The following is a 17,569-nucleotide window of genomic DNA, read 5'->3' as shown; positions in this document are numbered from 1 at the left end:
CCCATTAGGTAGCTGTATACTACCAGTCCCAGTTCTGTTCTGATTCAGTCCATGTGTCATCTGGTAGCTGGTTGTATAGTGAGTAAATGGTCCACCTGGAGTGAGTGCAGCGCCTCCTGTGGTGGAGGAGTGTCCATGCGCAGTAAGAGTGTTCTACAGAAGCCTGAACCTGGAGGATTAGCCTGCCCTTCTCTTGTGGAACAGCACACTGCCTGCAAGACCAACAGCTGCCTGCCTGGTGGGGAAAGCACCTATATTCATGAACTTACACACACACACATACACACACACACACACACACACACACACACACACACACACACACACAGAATGTACCATTCCATGTTATCTTTGCATTTGAAACCTTGGTTTAGCATTTAATGCTTTAAAACCTGAGTATAATTCTGAATAGCCACTGACTTTTATTCATAAGTTGCCAAGTCATAGGCCAGAACCACATTGTCCTTCTCATCTCACATTCATGATGGCTCTGCTGCATTTTTAGGAAAGCTGGCATCACTGGAGAATACTTGTGCATTTCTAACACATGCACAAGCATACTCTTAGGAGGAACATGCACAAGCATACTCTTAGAAGGAACATAAATAGTTTTGCAGCGTTGTGCTGCAGGAACACCATTAAGTAAACTTTACTTGGTGGTATTTTGTATTTCATTTCTAAAGTGACTTTTATGCCATGCTAAAACAAATCCTGGGGATATCTTTAAAATACATATCCTGGCCATAGACTAAGCAATCTCTACCTAGGAGTAGCTGGCCATGTTCCAGGATGGGGAGGGGCTTGTTGGTTGTTGACTCTGCCCTTCCAGGGTTTCACCACCCCTCTTTCATGGGATGTCACACTTAATCTGTCCACCACACACATAGTCACATAACAAGTCGAGGGGTAGAGCTTTTCTCCAAGCTCTGATATACACAACAAGCTCGTTCTTGCTGTGTGACCAGTGACATGAAAATATGAAGCAACAAACCTGACATATCTGAGAGACACAGGCATGTTCTATCTTTAACCACTCTAGTTATTGACTAATCTTTGGAAACTGCAGAAGACTACATTGAAAAAAGGCAAAATGCTGTTTTTGTGCTGTCATACTGAAGGGTGTGCATGTTTTGCACATTTACTATGAACCTGCTAGGGCTGAATGCACTCATAAATGTTGAGGATAGCCTGGCTTTAAGCAAGAAACGGTTATGGAGTCTTTATGCTAGGAAACTGGCCATGGGCCCCTTCCCTTGTGGGTGGTCCTTGCCTGATCTGGCTCAACCATAGCCCCTCACCTTCAGTCTGTGTCTTCCTGGTGGCAGTATCACTTCTCATGTGCACCTAGTTGTACTATTTCCTGGTTGTTACCTTTATTAGCCATGATTATGTTTTATGATTATGCATTTGTGATTATTGACTTGGCCTGTGTCCTGGGCTGTTTTCTTTGTTCTTACGTTGACTACTGGAAGAGCTTTATTAAAACACCATTGCACTACCTTTGGCTTCCACCCACTACAGAAATTAAGTCTCTAGCAACCTTCATGTTCTTAAATTGCAATTTTGCAGCTAATATCACATACAGAAATATTTGACAGGTCCATTTTAAAGCAGTCAGAACATTAAAATGAAATGCCTTTGACTGAATGTTTCCTGCAGAGTAATAGGAGCTGCGAGTAATGCCAGTGGGATAGAAATTGCATAGGTGCAGCCTGAATGTCATTAATCCAAGCTTTAACCCTTCATTTTCACTATAGCTGGCTAAAAGTACAGTGGTCAGTGTACTTATCCTAAAATTTATTTGTTTTACACGTGATTGAGAGATGTTTTTTTTCTCTCTTTTTTGCCCTGGGTCAGAATGTCCTGTGGGTCAGGTGTTCAGTCTGTGTGCAGGCTCGTGCCCGTTGTCCTGCCAGGACCTGTGGCCTTGGAATCAGTGTGTAGCAGGACGTTGTATCCCAGGTTGTACCTGCCCTCCTAACACAGTAAGTCAGCCTGAATACAGCTTTAAACCCAACCCAAGCACCCCAACACAGGTCTAAATGTAATCTGAAAACCCCAGAAAATGTCGAAATGTAACCTGAACACTTCCGAACATTTGGGACCAGGTTTCTAGTTTCATGGCCTTTGTTTCATCTCCTGAGCTTCACTTATGGGTTAACAAGCAAAAATGTATCTTGCTTATGCATTAGAGAGAAAATGGAAGCCATTTTAGCCTGAAGACCTCACATAAACCAGAAACCTTTGCTTTGCGTCTTTCGACTAATGTGCTCAATATACGTCAAGACAAACCCAACAAAATACAGAAAAGCATGGCATTCCCACACCAGACGCTCTGATGTGAGATGAGCATACTGCAGTCCAGGTAACTGTGCTCGTCTCCATTCCTGTAGGTTATGCTCAATGGATCGTGTGTGGCCCACTCCGCATGCCCTTGCTCCTCTGTGTCCCTGCTCCTGCGCTCCCCCAGCATGTCCCTGGATGGTCTGGGGGAGGAGTTTCCTCCTGGCACTGTCGTACCACACCTCTGCAATGCCTGGTAACGACTCAGGCCACTCATCCCGCAGGCCGGGCTTCTCTCCCTCTTTCAGTATGCCACACTCTCCCCACTCCCTTTCCTCGCCCTTTTCCACTAGGACCGGGATGTTGCTGAAAGCATACTGATTATAAATGTCTGACATATGTGCGTGCATGCACAGGACACTTGGGGAGACAGGGTGGCTATAGATTTGTGCGTAGACTTAATATAAGGGTAAGAATGATTTTTACGTCCGCATGTTGGGAAGATTTAAAGCTGGTGTGACCAAAAGAGATTCTTATTTGATCATGTGTAAAATTCATCAGGAAAGGATGAGGGAGTTTATTTGACATGATGATAGGATTGGGGATGTGATGTGGCTTTTATAGCACAATAAACAAACATTTGATTTAGACAGCTGATTCATGTACATAGCTCTTTAAGGGAGTACCCTGTGTCATGCCCCATTTTCCCCCCTTTTATATCTGCAGCATGTGCGAGAACGGAGTGTTCAACTGCACAGAGAAGTCATGCAATGGTGAGAATAGCCTGCGCCTTTAACACTTTTTACCATGTCAGCTGGACAGAAAGCTCAACAGCCTGTCATAACACTGGCCCAGATGTACCAGGGCCTGAGACAGCACAGTGCAGTTCCACATGCCCGTGCTGAAACTTCTTGTAGGACTGCTTTGCTCAGAAGACTTTATTGTTGTTGCAGTCCATGTTTTATAGGACTGTTGTTTCTTACCACCTTCAATAATATATGGCTGGACCTTTCAAATGGCCCTGCTTTGTAGTTCTCGGCAATGGCATGCTCAGTGTGCAATTGAACGTGCACACATGTGGGTGTGTGTGTTTGTGTGTGTGTGTGTGTGTGTGTGTGTGTGTGTGTGTGTGTGTGTGTGTGTGTGTGTGTGTTTGTGTGTGTGTGTGTGTGGGTGTGTGTGTGTGTTTGTGTGTTTTTGTGTGGTAGTTGACTGTGAATGGAGCAGCTGGTCTGAGTGGAGTTCGTGTTCTGTGACCTGTGGCTCTGGACAGCAGATCTCTAGTCGTTCTGTAGCTCAGCCCAGGCAGTATGATGGCCATGAGTGTGAGGGTCCCATCCACAGGAACAGACTCTGCACACAGCCTGACTGCGGTAAGACACCTTCACTATATCACCTCAATGAAGACAGTAGCACTATAGGCCAGAGCTGAGTAGGGGTGATTTAGGCTGTGCATCACAACGGCCTTAAGTTCTGACAGACTCATTAAATACATAACAACATGGTGCTTAATTAGAGACTGAGTATGTGTTTAGTAAGACATCTTTCCCTGCTGCTGTAGTCTGCCCGGAGGGTGAGCGTTGGAGACGCTCTGTGTCCGAGTCCACGCGTGTGTGTGAGAGGGCATGCGTGGACATTTACAGTGCTGAACCACTGAACTGTAGCCAAGCCAGTGGGGTTTTAGAAGGCTGTGTGTGTGAAGAGGGGCACTATCGCAGAGCTGATGGCCAGTGTGTGATCCCTGCTCTCTGTCAGTGTGAGGAGGAGGATGGCACACTTCAAGAGGTGTATATACACACACACGCACACACACACACACACACACACACACACACACCCCACACACACACACATAAAACATCCTTTTTTATGTTCACAAGTTAACAAAGGACTCTGTAGTACAAGTGAAATGCGGCACACTTTTACACTGGTTTACGACATACAAGCAGTCATGACATTTAGAATCACATGTCTGCAAAACAGCTTGCTCTTTATCCTATAATTGTAATGCCAGTTACATTATATATTTATCCCTAAAAAGGGCCTAATTATTAGACGTGATGGATTACACTGCTGGCTCCTTCTTGTGAATGCCACTATAATAATTACTCTCATCAATAATGCATAAAATTGTTGAAAGCTTTATTTTAAATTATGTAAATGTTTATTTTCTAGACATAAAACAAGTATATAGCATAAAGTATATAGTATATAGTATATAGCATGTTATTGTATGTTTGGTATATTTATATAACGTGTATGTGTGTGCGTGTGTGTGTGTGTGCATATGCCAGCCTGGCTCTGAGTGGAAAGAAGAATGCGACACCTGTCGCTGTATAAATGGCCTAAAGCAGTGTAAATCCATCTGCACACCCCTCCTGTGTGAAGAGGTGAGCAGTACAACATTTACTGACATTATTGCGGACGCATTATTATTAGTATTATTTCTACAGCTATTTACCTTCCCTTCTATTTACCTGGTTGCTCTATATGTTCCTTCATGCGGTATATCTTTGGTGCATCCTTTTTTTTTGTTGGTCACTGTGAGACCTACCCGCACCAAAGCCAATAGTTATGAGCCCTATAGTAGGTGTTTTGTGAGGAAGTGTTCAGGGGGAACGGGGGTCCCTGGCGAGCAGCAGATGCTGGTGGATAGAGTGACTCACTGTGCAGGCCACTACTCTGGTCAGACGCTGTAGAGCAGATGGCAGCTGAATGATTGTGTGCTTCCCACTTGGCCCACTTGGAGAGGGAGCAGGTCTATTCAGCTTCTTGGGTCTCCATGACACCGATTCCACAATTGCAGCCTATACCAAAGAGAAAACATTGAAAGCAATGTACTTCACCCAGCCTTCCAAAGATGTCACAGGGTTAAAATCATCCTCAGTACCTGCTTTATTTTACAATGAACACAGTCCTACTTGCCTTTCTTTAAAGATTTCTTTTGGACTTTCCTCATTGACTAATTCTGGCTATCTGTTTCTGTGGGCCTTTAACCTCCATCACTCATACCACCCCCAGGACCAGGCATGCTACAGGCTACCATGGGAACTGTAGTGTGTCAGGCAATGCTGGCCGATGGCTCTTCCTGCTGTCAAACAGCCATCTCTGGGGCGGTGAATCAGTGTGCTATTCTGAGCTGCTCATTGCTGACTGTGATCCTGTGCTCTTCTCTCTCCGCTCTGCCCAGGGCGAAGTCAAGGTAATGGAGGCTGCACAGTGTTGCCCTGTCTGCAGGAAAGAGTACACAGGTATGGATGAGGAGACTTACATCACCTTACACATGCCACATTATTAGTGCTGCTCCTTAGCTTCCCTGGGATTGAGGAACTTTGTCAGCAATTCCTGAAGATACAGTTTGTTGCAGAGTATCAGCTCTGGTATGAATATCAAGGATGGTCGTTCCTGGCCTACTATTCCTTTTATATACACTGAAATGAACCACTGGGACAAACTGGAAGAGTCAACAGAAAAGTTATAAGTGCTGTAAACACAATACTTTTTACAATAGGAATCTGGAAAGTTATCTCCTCAGCATATCCTCAGCAGACATTATTATCTTTTTAAAAACTAGCTAATACAGTTATGTTCATAAACAAAATGAGAAACACGACAAATAAAGAATAATGCAGTTCTCGTCGTAAATAAAATAAACATGACAAATAAAGAAGCTGTCTATCCTCTTGTCCGTACCAATGAATCACTTCGGAATAAGTTCAGTTAAGACTTTTAAGTTCAGTGCAACTCATACATTCTAATCAGGGTCAAGGCCTTTAATAGTCAGTGTGGTCTCTGCAAGCCTGCTTGCTAATTCTCCCTCTTCCATTAAGCCGAGCACAAAAGCCTTTTCTTCAGACATTCTCCCTTAGCTGGCCTTTCCCCTCCTCTCCTCCTGCTCTGCTGCATTTTTTCTCTCCTCTGGACACCTTCTTGTCCTGCAGGAGAGCCGCTTGCCCACTGTCATCGTCACACTGAGGTCAGGAACATCACCAAGGGAGACTGCCGCCTGGATAACGTGGAAGTCAGCTTCTGCAGGGGACGCTGTTTGTCCGGAACAGATGTCATTCTGGAGGTATGGTTTACTAAGCACTTGCCAAAGTGTGCTTTACCCTGTAATACCTATATTAGAACCTACTAGTGGTACATGCTTATCTAACAGAGCAATAACTAAAACTCTGGTAATGAGTTTTATTAAGCAGTAATTTTAGTAATATGTTCAAATGAGTACAAGTTGACCATATACTGTGTGTTTAAGAGTCTTCTCCTGTGAAAAGCAGCTGCTGTGAAGGCTATAATCTAGAGATATATTAAGAGTGCTGTTTCTAGGTCAGTTTTTGTTTTTTTACCACACTGACAGAAGCCATGAAAGACAGTAGCTCCCCTGATTTTAGATCAGCTCTCCCATTACTAGATGTAAACAGAAGCGCAGATCTGCTTGTGTGGGATCAAAAATCAACACTAACATTTTATCAAAATGTACTCAACATGATCTGACCTTTAACTGTCTGCCAAATAAAATGTCACCCCGATGGTTCTTTGATTCGCCCATCTCATTTGGAGAATTCTATCTCTGTAATCTGTTTGCTGCAACTGTTAAAAATATGCTTCAGCTCAGAAAGTCTCTCAAGTTACCATGGAGACGAGAAGCAGAAGACTTGCAGTTGCATAGTTTCAACACTGAAATCACACCTTTCTCTTCTCCCCAATTTTATTTCCATTCATATTCCTCCCAGAATCCTCAGTTCAACCTCCCAGTGCAGCTGGGCATATACATTCACTTCTCCCTGCCCTGAATTACATCTAAGGTCTCCTCAAGCAGAGAAGCGAAGTAAATGTAGCATGGAGAGAATATCATTTGGATTGGAGATGATTCTATCTCTCTGCTTTCCTCTTGCTTACTTCTGTTCCCCTGCCTGTTTGCAATGCACCCATCACTGTCGAGCTGTATTTTTCACCTGTCTCTCTCCTGTCTCTCTCCTGTCTCTCTCCTCTCTCTCTCCTGTCTCTCTCCTGTCTCTCTCCTGTCTCTCTTCTGTCTCTCTCCTGTCTCTCTCCTGTCTCTCTTCTGTCTCTCTCCTGTCTCTCTCCTGTCTCTCCTTTGCTGCACTCTCCTCTGTCATTCATCTTTTTTCTTCATGTTGCTTTCTCCCCTCTGCACCCTAATGCAATCCCCCATGCATTCTTGGCCTGCTGTGTTCCTCCTTTGCACCTCGTCTCCCTCTCTCTCTCTCTGTGCTAGGAGCCCTACCTCCAAGCTGTGTGTGACTGCTGCAGTTACAGACTGGACCCCCAGAGTCCCGTGCGCTTCCTGAGCCTGCGGTGTACCAGCGGAGAGAGTGAGCCCGTCGTGCTGCCTGTTATACACTCCTGCGAGTGTACCAGCTGCCAGGGTGAGCAGAGGACCACAGCGTGCCCTTGCTTTCTGAACCGTAGCCCTGACTTCTCCCACACATGTCTCCCATGCACGTGCTAACAGGAGGAGAAAAGTTGCTCCTTTTTGCTGCCAGAGGCACGAGTAGAATATGTCACAGGTATGAATAGAATGGCTTTATATAATATATGTGGCTGGATTGTAAGATCTTTACCCTGAGGAAAAAACAAGAGAATAGCATGCTATGAAGACGGATAAGTGCCCAGAGACTTTATAAGATTCATAAATAATCTGACCCCTTATTCCTACGATTTACCTTGTTTACACTCTTGCTTCTTTCATCTTAATCACAACTGACAGAACAGCAAGACAGACACCACTCCAGACTTATGATCGGCCAGCAGCTCGCATCCCCATTACACTGAGACTGCAGAGCTACTGTATCCAGGATATTCATGGCCCGTTGTCGTGACAACAGCCCCTCTCCCCATCACGGGAGAACATTCTCTCCATTTACCGTCTCGGCATTTCGATTAAACTGTACTACCCTCGCCGAGGCGCATGTTTGCATTTCAAACACGCATAATTGCATCAGGGTCTCCCCTCCCAGCAATTACACATTAGGCCATTCATCAATGTTGCTGATTACATTAGCTAATCGAATAGCTGGGCCTGTCGCTTAGCGGGTCACATTTGTCATCATATGGTGTTACAGAATCATGTTTTTTTTTTTAATATGCTGTCTTTCACAACAGGATTCGAAATGAATTAGGATGTGGTACATAATATACAACGTAGAAGAATGCTTTGTGCTCGTGTGCATTTCAAGATGACTGCACATTCAAGTAGTCATTTTAAATCCTATGTCCTTTTCTTTTGTATTGCTTCAAACAACGGGTGATGCTCAACCTTCCTGTAGCACGAATGTCTGACAGCTGTTGATTTAAGACTATGTTCTTTTTCTCACAGGAGGAGATCTATCCAAACGTTAGACTAAATTCTTTCAGAGGGATGGACGGCTTTGGGGAACAGCATCTCTTGACAGCTCCAGTATATTCCAGTGTTTAGCTTGTAGTCATTATATGACTGAATTCTTTTTATAGAGTACTTTCTGAAGCTCTCAGACATCTATATTCTGTACAGCTTATAAATTATGGGTTTTTAAGTTAATGCAGTTAGTCCTTTAAAATTGTTAAACTTAATTACTTTATTTTGTACATCTTGTCTTTTAATTAGAAAATGAGCTACATTACTCAGACCTCTAGCTCTACACTGTGCATTTTGACCAAAGATATTTCTGTTCTACTAAATAAATAATTACATTAACGCATTTCTTTTCTTTTTTTTGTTAAGATTGTGATGTGTCCCTTCAGTACATAATCCACACTTGTGATCAGTACTCATGAACAGTGCTTGCATGCATACTGCGTGTACCGCGGGGTGGGGGTGATAGTGAGGAAACAGTGAGAGATGGGGGAGGAGGGCTCCGACCCATGTAACAGCGGCAGGCTGGAAGATCTCACTAGTAGGATGCTTCAAAGACAGCCGAGTGTCCTTAACAGCGCGCTCCTGACTAAATATGGGAGTTAAGAGGGAAAAAGTACAGCGCGCCCTCTTGTGAAGAGATGTAAAACCCCGTTTCTTTTCCCCAAGATGTATATTTACCCCTCCAAAATAAAAACACCACCCTCGTTCAGTCAGTAACGAAGAGTCGGTTGAATAGTCGGTTAAATTTTTCCCAATTAAAACATTTGTGTTTACACTGTCGGTTGTCGGGTTTGTAGCGCTTCTAGACCATAAGCTGTGCCTTTTGTCTGTCTCCGGGTGACGGTAGGGAAACCCCACATCCACGAGTCTTGCATAGACGGTGACGTATCTTGTACAGTCTGGAGCGCTCCCACGCGACACTACTGAAGGTGAAAACCCTAGCCCATCCCTGAATTAAACAAAGCGAGTTTCCAGTCAGCAAAAGCAAACTATTGCAACTGCAAGGTGAGGTAACGTGCATGCAAACTATCTTTCTGTGCATGAACTCCTTAGGTTATAGCCTGTCATGACCACTGGTTTTGACTTTGGAGTAGCTTAGTCTACTATTGTGTAGCGCGACACTTGATTCCTATTCATCAAATACATTATCAGGGCGTGGCATTAAGGTTTCGTTTATAATACACCTGCGAATGCAAATGAACTTGCCCCTGTCATAATTGCTTTCAACAAATCAATTCGATGTTTTTTTTTTTTTTTTTGTTTGTTTTTTAAAGCAGGTGTCTCGTTTATTATCTTTCCTGTGTGCATGTTTTTTCGTTCTCCATCAGATAACAGCATACAGTAGGTTTGTTTTTTAAATTTTAGATGTGGGATTTCAATTGAAAATGAAAGATGGAATTCTAGGTGCTGACGTCGCGTTTTTCGTCCTCATTGTTTTCTACTACAGCAGGGCGACACCATCGTGGCAGAAAGGGTTAAGGAGGTGTAGTCGATGCCACCGGTGAGCTATCATTTGTGCAGAGCGCGGAGACCTCTGGTGCGAGACACTAGCCTGCTCAAGAACACCCGTTGACACAACAACACGTTGCTGTTGAGATACAGCCCCGAATGGTTTTGCCGAATGAGAATCAAAAGAAGAGGGTCAAGGCACAAAGGATAAGCAGAAGACGTAATTATGGCAAAATTAGGGTACCTCCATCCGTTTGAATATTCCCTCCGAGAGTTGTGCCTGCTGGATGTCATGAAGTAACCGCGCTTGCGTCACTTAACTGTAAACCGGAGAAAGGAGATCATTTCTGGCAGTACAGTCGGACGTAAACAAAACCCACGCTCGCATAGACTACACTGGAAACTAGAAACGGGAGTGTGGATAAGTGGCGACTCCCGTTTAAAGCGCTTCTCTTTCTTTGGAAGGCTCACCCGTCAGTCGCTGATGAAGTTCTCAAGACAGAGGAGCGCTTGTGGATTACTGTGTAGAGCCGCTCATGCCGAGGGCGCAGTGATCGTAGTCGGGCAGTTTTACGCGTAAAGGTCAGCTTTGACTACAGAAAGTCGAGACATTCCGGCGGACTTCAGCAAGGATGCCGGTTCGACGGGGGCACGTGGCTCCTCAGAACACTTTCCTTGATACCATCATCAGGAAATTCGAAAGTCAAAGTAAGTTTAGGGTATTTTTAAATAACAATAGTCGATGCTTTTCCACACATATCTCATGTTTCACAGCAGCAGCAGCAGCAGCAACAACAACAAAAACAATACAAACCAACAAAAGCAATATAAAGAATGGGAATATGAAGTCGTTTATGTTCATAAAGACACACAAATGTGCGTAATAAAAAAAAAATCTTTCAAGGATCTCACGTAATTTGAAAAGACACGTGGGATCTCTTAATAATTCAAGACGACCCTGAGACTTTCACGCAGACACGGAATAACCCGTAATTAAGCCTGCAATTAGAAAGACAAGTTCTATTGTGAGTAATTCCACGAATGGCGTGATATTATATTTAATTCATGTTATCCATGTTAGTCTTGTTCCCTTAGTCTTTAGTGAGCCAAAATGACTTAAACATAGACTATACGACGACCTCTCTGCTAAAGTGCTATCCCAAGGTGAGGTTCCATAATTATCGAAAGATGAGGATGAGTCTTCACAGGGCAAAGGTCAGGTGGAGATATGATTTTCATCAGAACTGAAGTGATGCGGGATAATTATTAATAGCGGTTTGCAGACTGAACTTGCCGTTTTCACATGTCAGTGTTCTTCCTTCGAATATGTACCGGTGTATGACTAGGACGCTCAAAGTTGGAAAATTAGAAATGCAAATATTTTGCAACACAGTGGGAATCCAAATGATTTCAGTCTATGAGCATTTATAGAACAGAGTGCTATAGTTCTCTGAAAGCGCCAGGTACTGCATGCTTCTTTCCTGCAAGGTCCCGTTCTTAAACAGTGGAATAATACAAACATAAACATTTAAAAAAAATAAAACAGTTCTTTAGCATTTTGTAATATGATGTCTCCTGCAACTTAACAGAGAAACAAACATTGAAGTTGTGAGACTAATGGTGAAGGCATCTGATGTCACAGATGCAACATGTGAGAGCAGAAACCAGTAGGTGACATTTGTGGAGACTGTTATTACTGTACTGGTCACCAGTGTAGGTCTTGGGTCCAGGTTCATAACTGTCACTCTTGGAGTAGCACAAAAAGAAAATTTGCAGAAAATCAAGATTCTGCTTTTTCTCCACAAGTCTTGACCAAATGGAGGTCCCCACCGACATGACAGAGTTGTACTTTCCCAGTCAACAAGCCACCACTGGTACAAGGAATTCATGTCATAAACACCTCTCACCCTGCCAATAAACATGGGGTCTGGAAAGCCATTTAATGGTTTGGTTTTGTTTTAGTTTGGTTTGTATTTTTTTAGACAATTAGATATATAATCCCACTTATATCAGTACTGTTAGCATCAAGAACAGTACTATTATGAGGACTTGAATTAGCCCCAGGATTATTGACAGTCAGTACTTTAGGGGTGTATGGGTCTTGTGTATGAGAGTACTTTACTGTTGTATGAACACTGAGTGTGACAGTGGTACTTTAGTAATGTATAGGCATTGTATGTTTCAGCAGTTTGGAGTTGTATTGGAGTTGTGAGAGATAATCAACACTAGTGGTGTATGAGCATTATGTATCACAGTGAGTACTTTAATGTTGTATGGGTGTAGTTTGTGACTGTCAATGCTTTAGTGCTGTATGGACATTGTGTGCGACAATCACCTATGAGTAGTTCTGACCTGGGCTCCAGCGATACTTAAACTTCAGATCAGAGACAGAGAATGCTAGTCCTGGATCAGTGAATATGTAGGACTCCTGAATGACACAACCTAGACACTATTGGGCAAAGCTAGATAATTTAAGGAGGTAGTACTTTAGTAGTATATGGGAGTTGTTTGTGACTGTCAGTACTTTAGTGGTGTATGAGGGTTGTGTGTGAATGTTACTCTACCCAGGTTTTACAGGCTGCCACTCTTTGTTAAGGATAGCAAGATTGTGTCTGCATGTTCTTGAAAGCATATGTGTACAGGTTATTCGAGCATATGTGTTATGCTGTATTAGTGTTTCCAAAAGTTCACTTCCATTTTAGCTGTCCTTGCCAGGTTCGTCTTTTTAGGTGATTTTATAATGGATGTTTCATCCAGCACCTGTCCTAGACTGTCCTGTGCTGTCCAGATTCATGTCCAACCTCCTGGTCATCTGCGAACCCAGTACTCAACATGGGGTGATGTGAAATCTGAATCTGATTACTCATCAGTACAGTCATGCAAATAATATCCAGAAATACTTGTCTGACAGTGCTAAAATTCTTCCTCCATTTCAGCTCTGTGGCATATTTGCCCATCTACATTGAGCATAGCCTTTAGTCAGATGTTTACTTTCTAAAGATAGAAGAAGCTGTAATGAATAATAGAGAAAATGAGCTCTAGTTTAACAATGAAATAAGGAAAATGTTAAAATTATTTCCTATTTTCACCAGTAGCAGTGTGTAATAGGTTGGGCTAAACCAAATTAATATACCACAGAGGTCACGAGGCTGTGTTGTATCTGGCTAATAAGAATTTGCCCTCTTTACCCTTTTGAGAATATCAGCAGTGATTAGTGAAGGATACTAGGACAGAGGATGTTCAAATATACAATTGAGTATGCTAAAAGTTATAAAGCTTTATGTTCCTTGCTGCAACTTTTAATTTTCATATTGGTTGTGTTTGTACAGATTACAGTACAATTGTCATATATCTGATCATTTAGGGTTTGCCTGAGCTTGCTCTCCTTTTGGTTGATTCTTTAGAGTCATGGGGAGTTATAATCTTGTCAAGGGCAAATAACTATCCGTTCATTTGCTTTCTCCAAAATGTTAAAATCCCTGAAGCCTCATTTTGCCCTTTGCTGAATGAAAAGTTTTAAAACACACAATTGTAAAAAATGTATATGCTACTGGCCTGTATTGTTCTATTTTTATGTAGCTAGTATGAAGGTAGATGTGTTTTCTTATTTGTAAGGTACTTCATTTGCATTTAGGCACCAAGCAACAGCCACATGACTTGTATTGATGTGCATATATTTTAGCACACAAAATGTATTGAGAAGACAGTTACTCTGTTATCATCCTGTGATATTCCAGCCATCCTAGGAAAGTTGCCAAATATTGATAGATATCTTTTTATATTTTTGCCAGACATTAAGGAACCATCCTGATATTATGAATTGTGTTATATTGCACATTAAATATTTAATGAAGCATTATTAATGCATTGATAATGAATACTCATATTCTCATTTGCTTTTTGTGGGAGCTTTTAGCACTGCATTAAATCTAGTTTAAGTCATTTGATCATTAGTTTGTTTTACACATATGTTTTTAGTACTGCAATAAATCTAGTTTGGACCATTTATTGGTTAGTGACTACGACCTTTATCTGGTCAAGATACATGCTCCTCTCTAAAACTGGAGGTGCATCCTTATCAGTTTTCAGCAAGGAAATCTTTTTGAATGCAATTTTGTGTCTGAGGACCGTTTTTTTTGCACAGTATCAGATTCTGCTGAGGCGATAATACTACTGGTACATCTTGAATCAATATTTTTCAGTCTTTGGTCATCTTTTATCATCTGTCCTTGTACCCCACAGCTACTATTGTCCTCGTTGATTCTCGTTGAAATCCAACCCTCTCAACAAAAAGGCTTCACACACTTATTATCACACATAACACCTGGCCCTATATGTGATGCTTTACAGTTTTTTTCTTCTTCTCCATTCTGTCTGTTTTGTGCAAGCCAGTGTCAGGGTGCATATGGTCATCCCAGTCAAGCTTGCTCCTCGGAGCAGCGGCAGGAGTCACCTGACTCCAATTAGATGTGTGCAGAGCAGCAGGACCAGGGGAGGATATTAAACACTGCAGCATGTGCACAAACATCACCATCACCGTGGCAACTATTCAGGGCACAAACCGAGCACCCCGTCCCCTGGCGGGTGGGGCCACCGATGCTGACTTAACTAATTCTCTCTTCCTCACTCTCTTGCAATCTCTCTTTCTCTTTCAATCCTCTCTCTCCTCCATCTCCTTGTCTCATTTATACTCTGTAGCCTTATTGTGTTGTAGGATTTCCATTTTGCCTCCCCTTTTCATCTTCGTCCTTTCTAACTGCTGTGGGCCCTGACTTTGAGCCCTGCCCAGGGCTGTGTTATTAGAGGTGGGGGCGGAGAGCGATGGACAGAGGCAGAGAGGAGGAGCTGTGAGGTGGCCCAGCCTGGGGGCTCTCCACACTGCACCTTATTCAGATTAAAGGTGTGGTATTTATAGATGCCTATAAAAAGTAATGCTTCTCCGTCAGCCACCTCTCACAGTGATACTGAGCAGTCATGGTCCAGTTCAATCTGCTTCATACACGCACGTACTCTTTCACACACACACACACACACGCACACACACACGCACACACACACACACACACACACACACACATACACAAGCGTGCGCAAACACTATACCAGTTGCCTGACCTTTTTGTGGATGCTTCTTGGTATTTGTGTGTGTGTGTGTGTGTGTCTGAGAGAGAGAGAGTGAGATAGTGTGTGACTTTTTTCTTCTTCTTGTGAATTATGTGTGAGCACATCTATTTTTGACACATTTTCTGCTTATTTTTATTTCTAGCATGTTTTGTATGTGCTTGGTTGTTTCTGTGTTTGCAGCAAGTTTGTGTACATGTATGCCATCGTTTGTGTTTGTGTGTGTGTGTGTGTGTGTGTGTGTTTCTGACAGTTCCCCATTCTATTTTAGCTATTTCCCCATTCTATTTTAGCCCTCTCCAGGATAACCTTCCCATGAATAGCTGTAATGAATGGCTTATGGAGCCCTGACCTAGGACAGTCCCATGCTCCCCACCTTCAGCTGCTGCCCTCCTCACTGTTCAGTGTTCCTCACCTTAAGCAGCACTCGGAGCAGTTGCGTCTTGCATCTTTTCTTTCATTCACTCTTTCTTCTGTGTTAAACTTTCTTCTGTACTAAACTTACGGCTGTTTTGGTATTGCTGAAGACAAAGATTACGCTGTTCTCCTGGATAAAAACCGGTGACTAGTTCGCCCGCCTCCATTCAAAGGCTCTTTCTGGATGAGTCATGTTAGTGTCTCTTTCTCCCTGATGTAACTTGCTGTATAAATGAATCAGTACATTATTTGTAATGAGTTTAGGTTATATTATGTCCTAAATAGGTATCGGCGCAAAGATCACAGTGTGCAGCAGCAAACTGGAATGTGAGTTAGGATAAGGATACGATTTGGGACAATTTGAGTAATCTATTTTTAGGTTTTTCATATCTTGTTTGGTGATGCCACCCAGGCAATTTTTTGTTCATCAGATACAAACTAACTTCTGGTATCATGGAGTTAAATGAGGCTGAAAGGAAGCCAACAGTTCCGGCAGATGCTTAGGTTAATTATGGCGCTTCTAGTGTCTTGTTACAGTCTTGCTGAAGGTCTCTCTTTCTGGCTTGCCAACACACACACGCACCTCTCTTTGTCACTCTTTGTTACCCCCTCTAGTCTACTCTGTGTATAATTTTTAGCTCTTTCTCACACTGTCTTTCTCTCTCGCTCATGCACAAGCACACTTTCTCTTATGGTAAGCTACCACTTAACCAGCCCACTGACTTTCCCCCTTAAAAGCCTTAATGTACTGCCTACAGCTCTCATTGTCTGTCAGCGTCTATGCCCATTTAGCATGCTAACTATGTACTCTAAACAGTTGAGGCCAGATATTTAAAAGATGAGGGTGTCTTCAACAGTTTCTACCTCATTGTTGCAGTAATTATATTTTACTCAGTGGTGACACATGGATGTACCATACGGTGCAAAAGTTTTTCCTCAGAGGCTTCTTCTGAAGCTGTGAGTTGGGGCCTGATTTGGAACACAGCTTTTGAACTGGTGTGGCAGCTCTTCAGACGTCAGGGCCTACAGATCGACTGACGTATTCCATCTAGTAAGTGATCTGTGAGCTTGCGCAAGGCCAGCGATCAGTCAGACAAACTGACTTTACCACAATTTGCCAGGCAAAATAAGTATAAGGAAATAAATGCCTGTGCCATAAAATGTTATGGGACAATTTCCACAATATCATGTCGACCACCTTCTCCAACATTTGCATATGAATCACCCATGCTCAGAGCCTGGGAGCTGGGGAATTAGACCTACTGATCTAGACTAGGTGCAGGCCATCTACCAAGGGAATGTATCTGAGGGAGCCACAACAGGAAGGACAGGTCAGGAGAAGCAGTGTCCATGACCCCTCCCAGCTCTGTATTTTACCTTAAACTCTCACCTTTCCAACAAAGCTCCCTGGAGCTGAACTTAGCTCAAGGCTCACTCCCTCTCTTATGGCCTTTGTCCTGCCCTATTTCAAAGGCCCTTCTGGCCCTTTGCTAAAAGCACTGAGGCTAAAATGCCACTGACACATCTACTGGAGCCTAGGTATCTGCAGGGAGAATATATTAATGTGTATCAGCACACATCAAACCCCTGCACCCTGCTCCCGGCCCTGCTTGTGATTTCAGTAGGGAGCTAGGGATTTGCTCTGGCCTGCCCCCCCGACACATCCACTTGCGCACACACACACACACACACACACACACACACACACACACACACACACACACACACACACACACACACACACACACACACACACACACACACACACACGCGCGCACACATACAAAACCTTAACCTTGCCATTCCCAGAATCCTCACACACAGCTGGGCCAGCCAGGTCAAACATTTTCTTTCTTTCCATCTTTGTTTCTCTCTTCAACCTTTTTTTCTTCTGTCTTTCACCGGTGCCTCGTTAAGTGGCTCTGGCAATGCCTCCTGCTG

At 43.1% G+C, this 17,569-nt stretch overlaps 2 protein-coding genes across 2 annotated transcripts in view; both read left to right on the top strand.

The window, feature by feature from the left end:
• Positions 1-8,959, top strand: part of scospondin (subcommissural organ spondin) — a 56,613-nt gene extending 47,654 nt beyond the window's left edge. The window contains exons 101-111 of the mRNA XM_027002950.2: positions 68-238; positions 1,858-1,985; positions 2,394-2,539; positions 3,010-3,056; positions 3,492-3,656; positions 3,845-4,068; positions 4,578-4,673; positions 5,474-5,534; positions 6,225-6,355; positions 7,523-7,673; positions 8,624-8,959. Of these exons, the coding sequence (XP_026858751.2) occupies positions 68-238; positions 1,858-1,985; positions 2,394-2,539; positions 3,010-3,056; positions 3,492-3,656; positions 3,845-4,068; positions 4,578-4,673; positions 5,474-5,534; positions 6,225-6,355; positions 7,523-7,673; positions 8,624-8,646 (1,343 nt within the window). The 3' untranslated portion in view covers positions 8,647-8,959. The remainder of the gene's footprint in view (positions 1-67; positions 239-1,857; positions 1,986-2,393; positions 2,540-3,009; positions 3,057-3,491; positions 3,657-3,844; positions 4,069-4,577; positions 4,674-5,473; positions 5,535-6,224; positions 6,356-7,522; positions 7,674-8,623) is intronic.
• A 1,714-nt stretch (positions 8,960-10,673) lies between these two features.
• The window catches only part of kcnh2b (potassium voltage-gated channel, subfamily H (eag-related), member 2b), a 146,200-nt gene continuing 139,304 nt past the window's right edge, over positions 10,674-17,569 (top strand). Inside the window, exon 1 of the mRNA XM_027002951.2 lies at positions 10,674-10,798. Within this exon, the coding sequence (XP_026858752.1) occupies positions 10,723-10,798 (76 nt within the window). The 5' untranslated portion in view covers positions 10,674-10,722. The remainder of the gene's footprint in view (positions 10,799-17,569) is intronic.

This window comes from Electrophorus electricus, chromosome 10, assembly GCF_013358815.1.
Source record: "Electrophorus electricus isolate fEleEle1 chromosome 10, fEleEle1.pri, whole genome shotgun sequence".
Taxonomy (NCBI): Eukaryota; Metazoa; Chordata; class Actinopteri; order Gymnotiformes; family Gymnotidae; genus Electrophorus; species Electrophorus electricus.
Note: the sequence above shows the minus strand (reverse complement) of the source record. Positions and strands in the feature narration are given on the sequence as shown.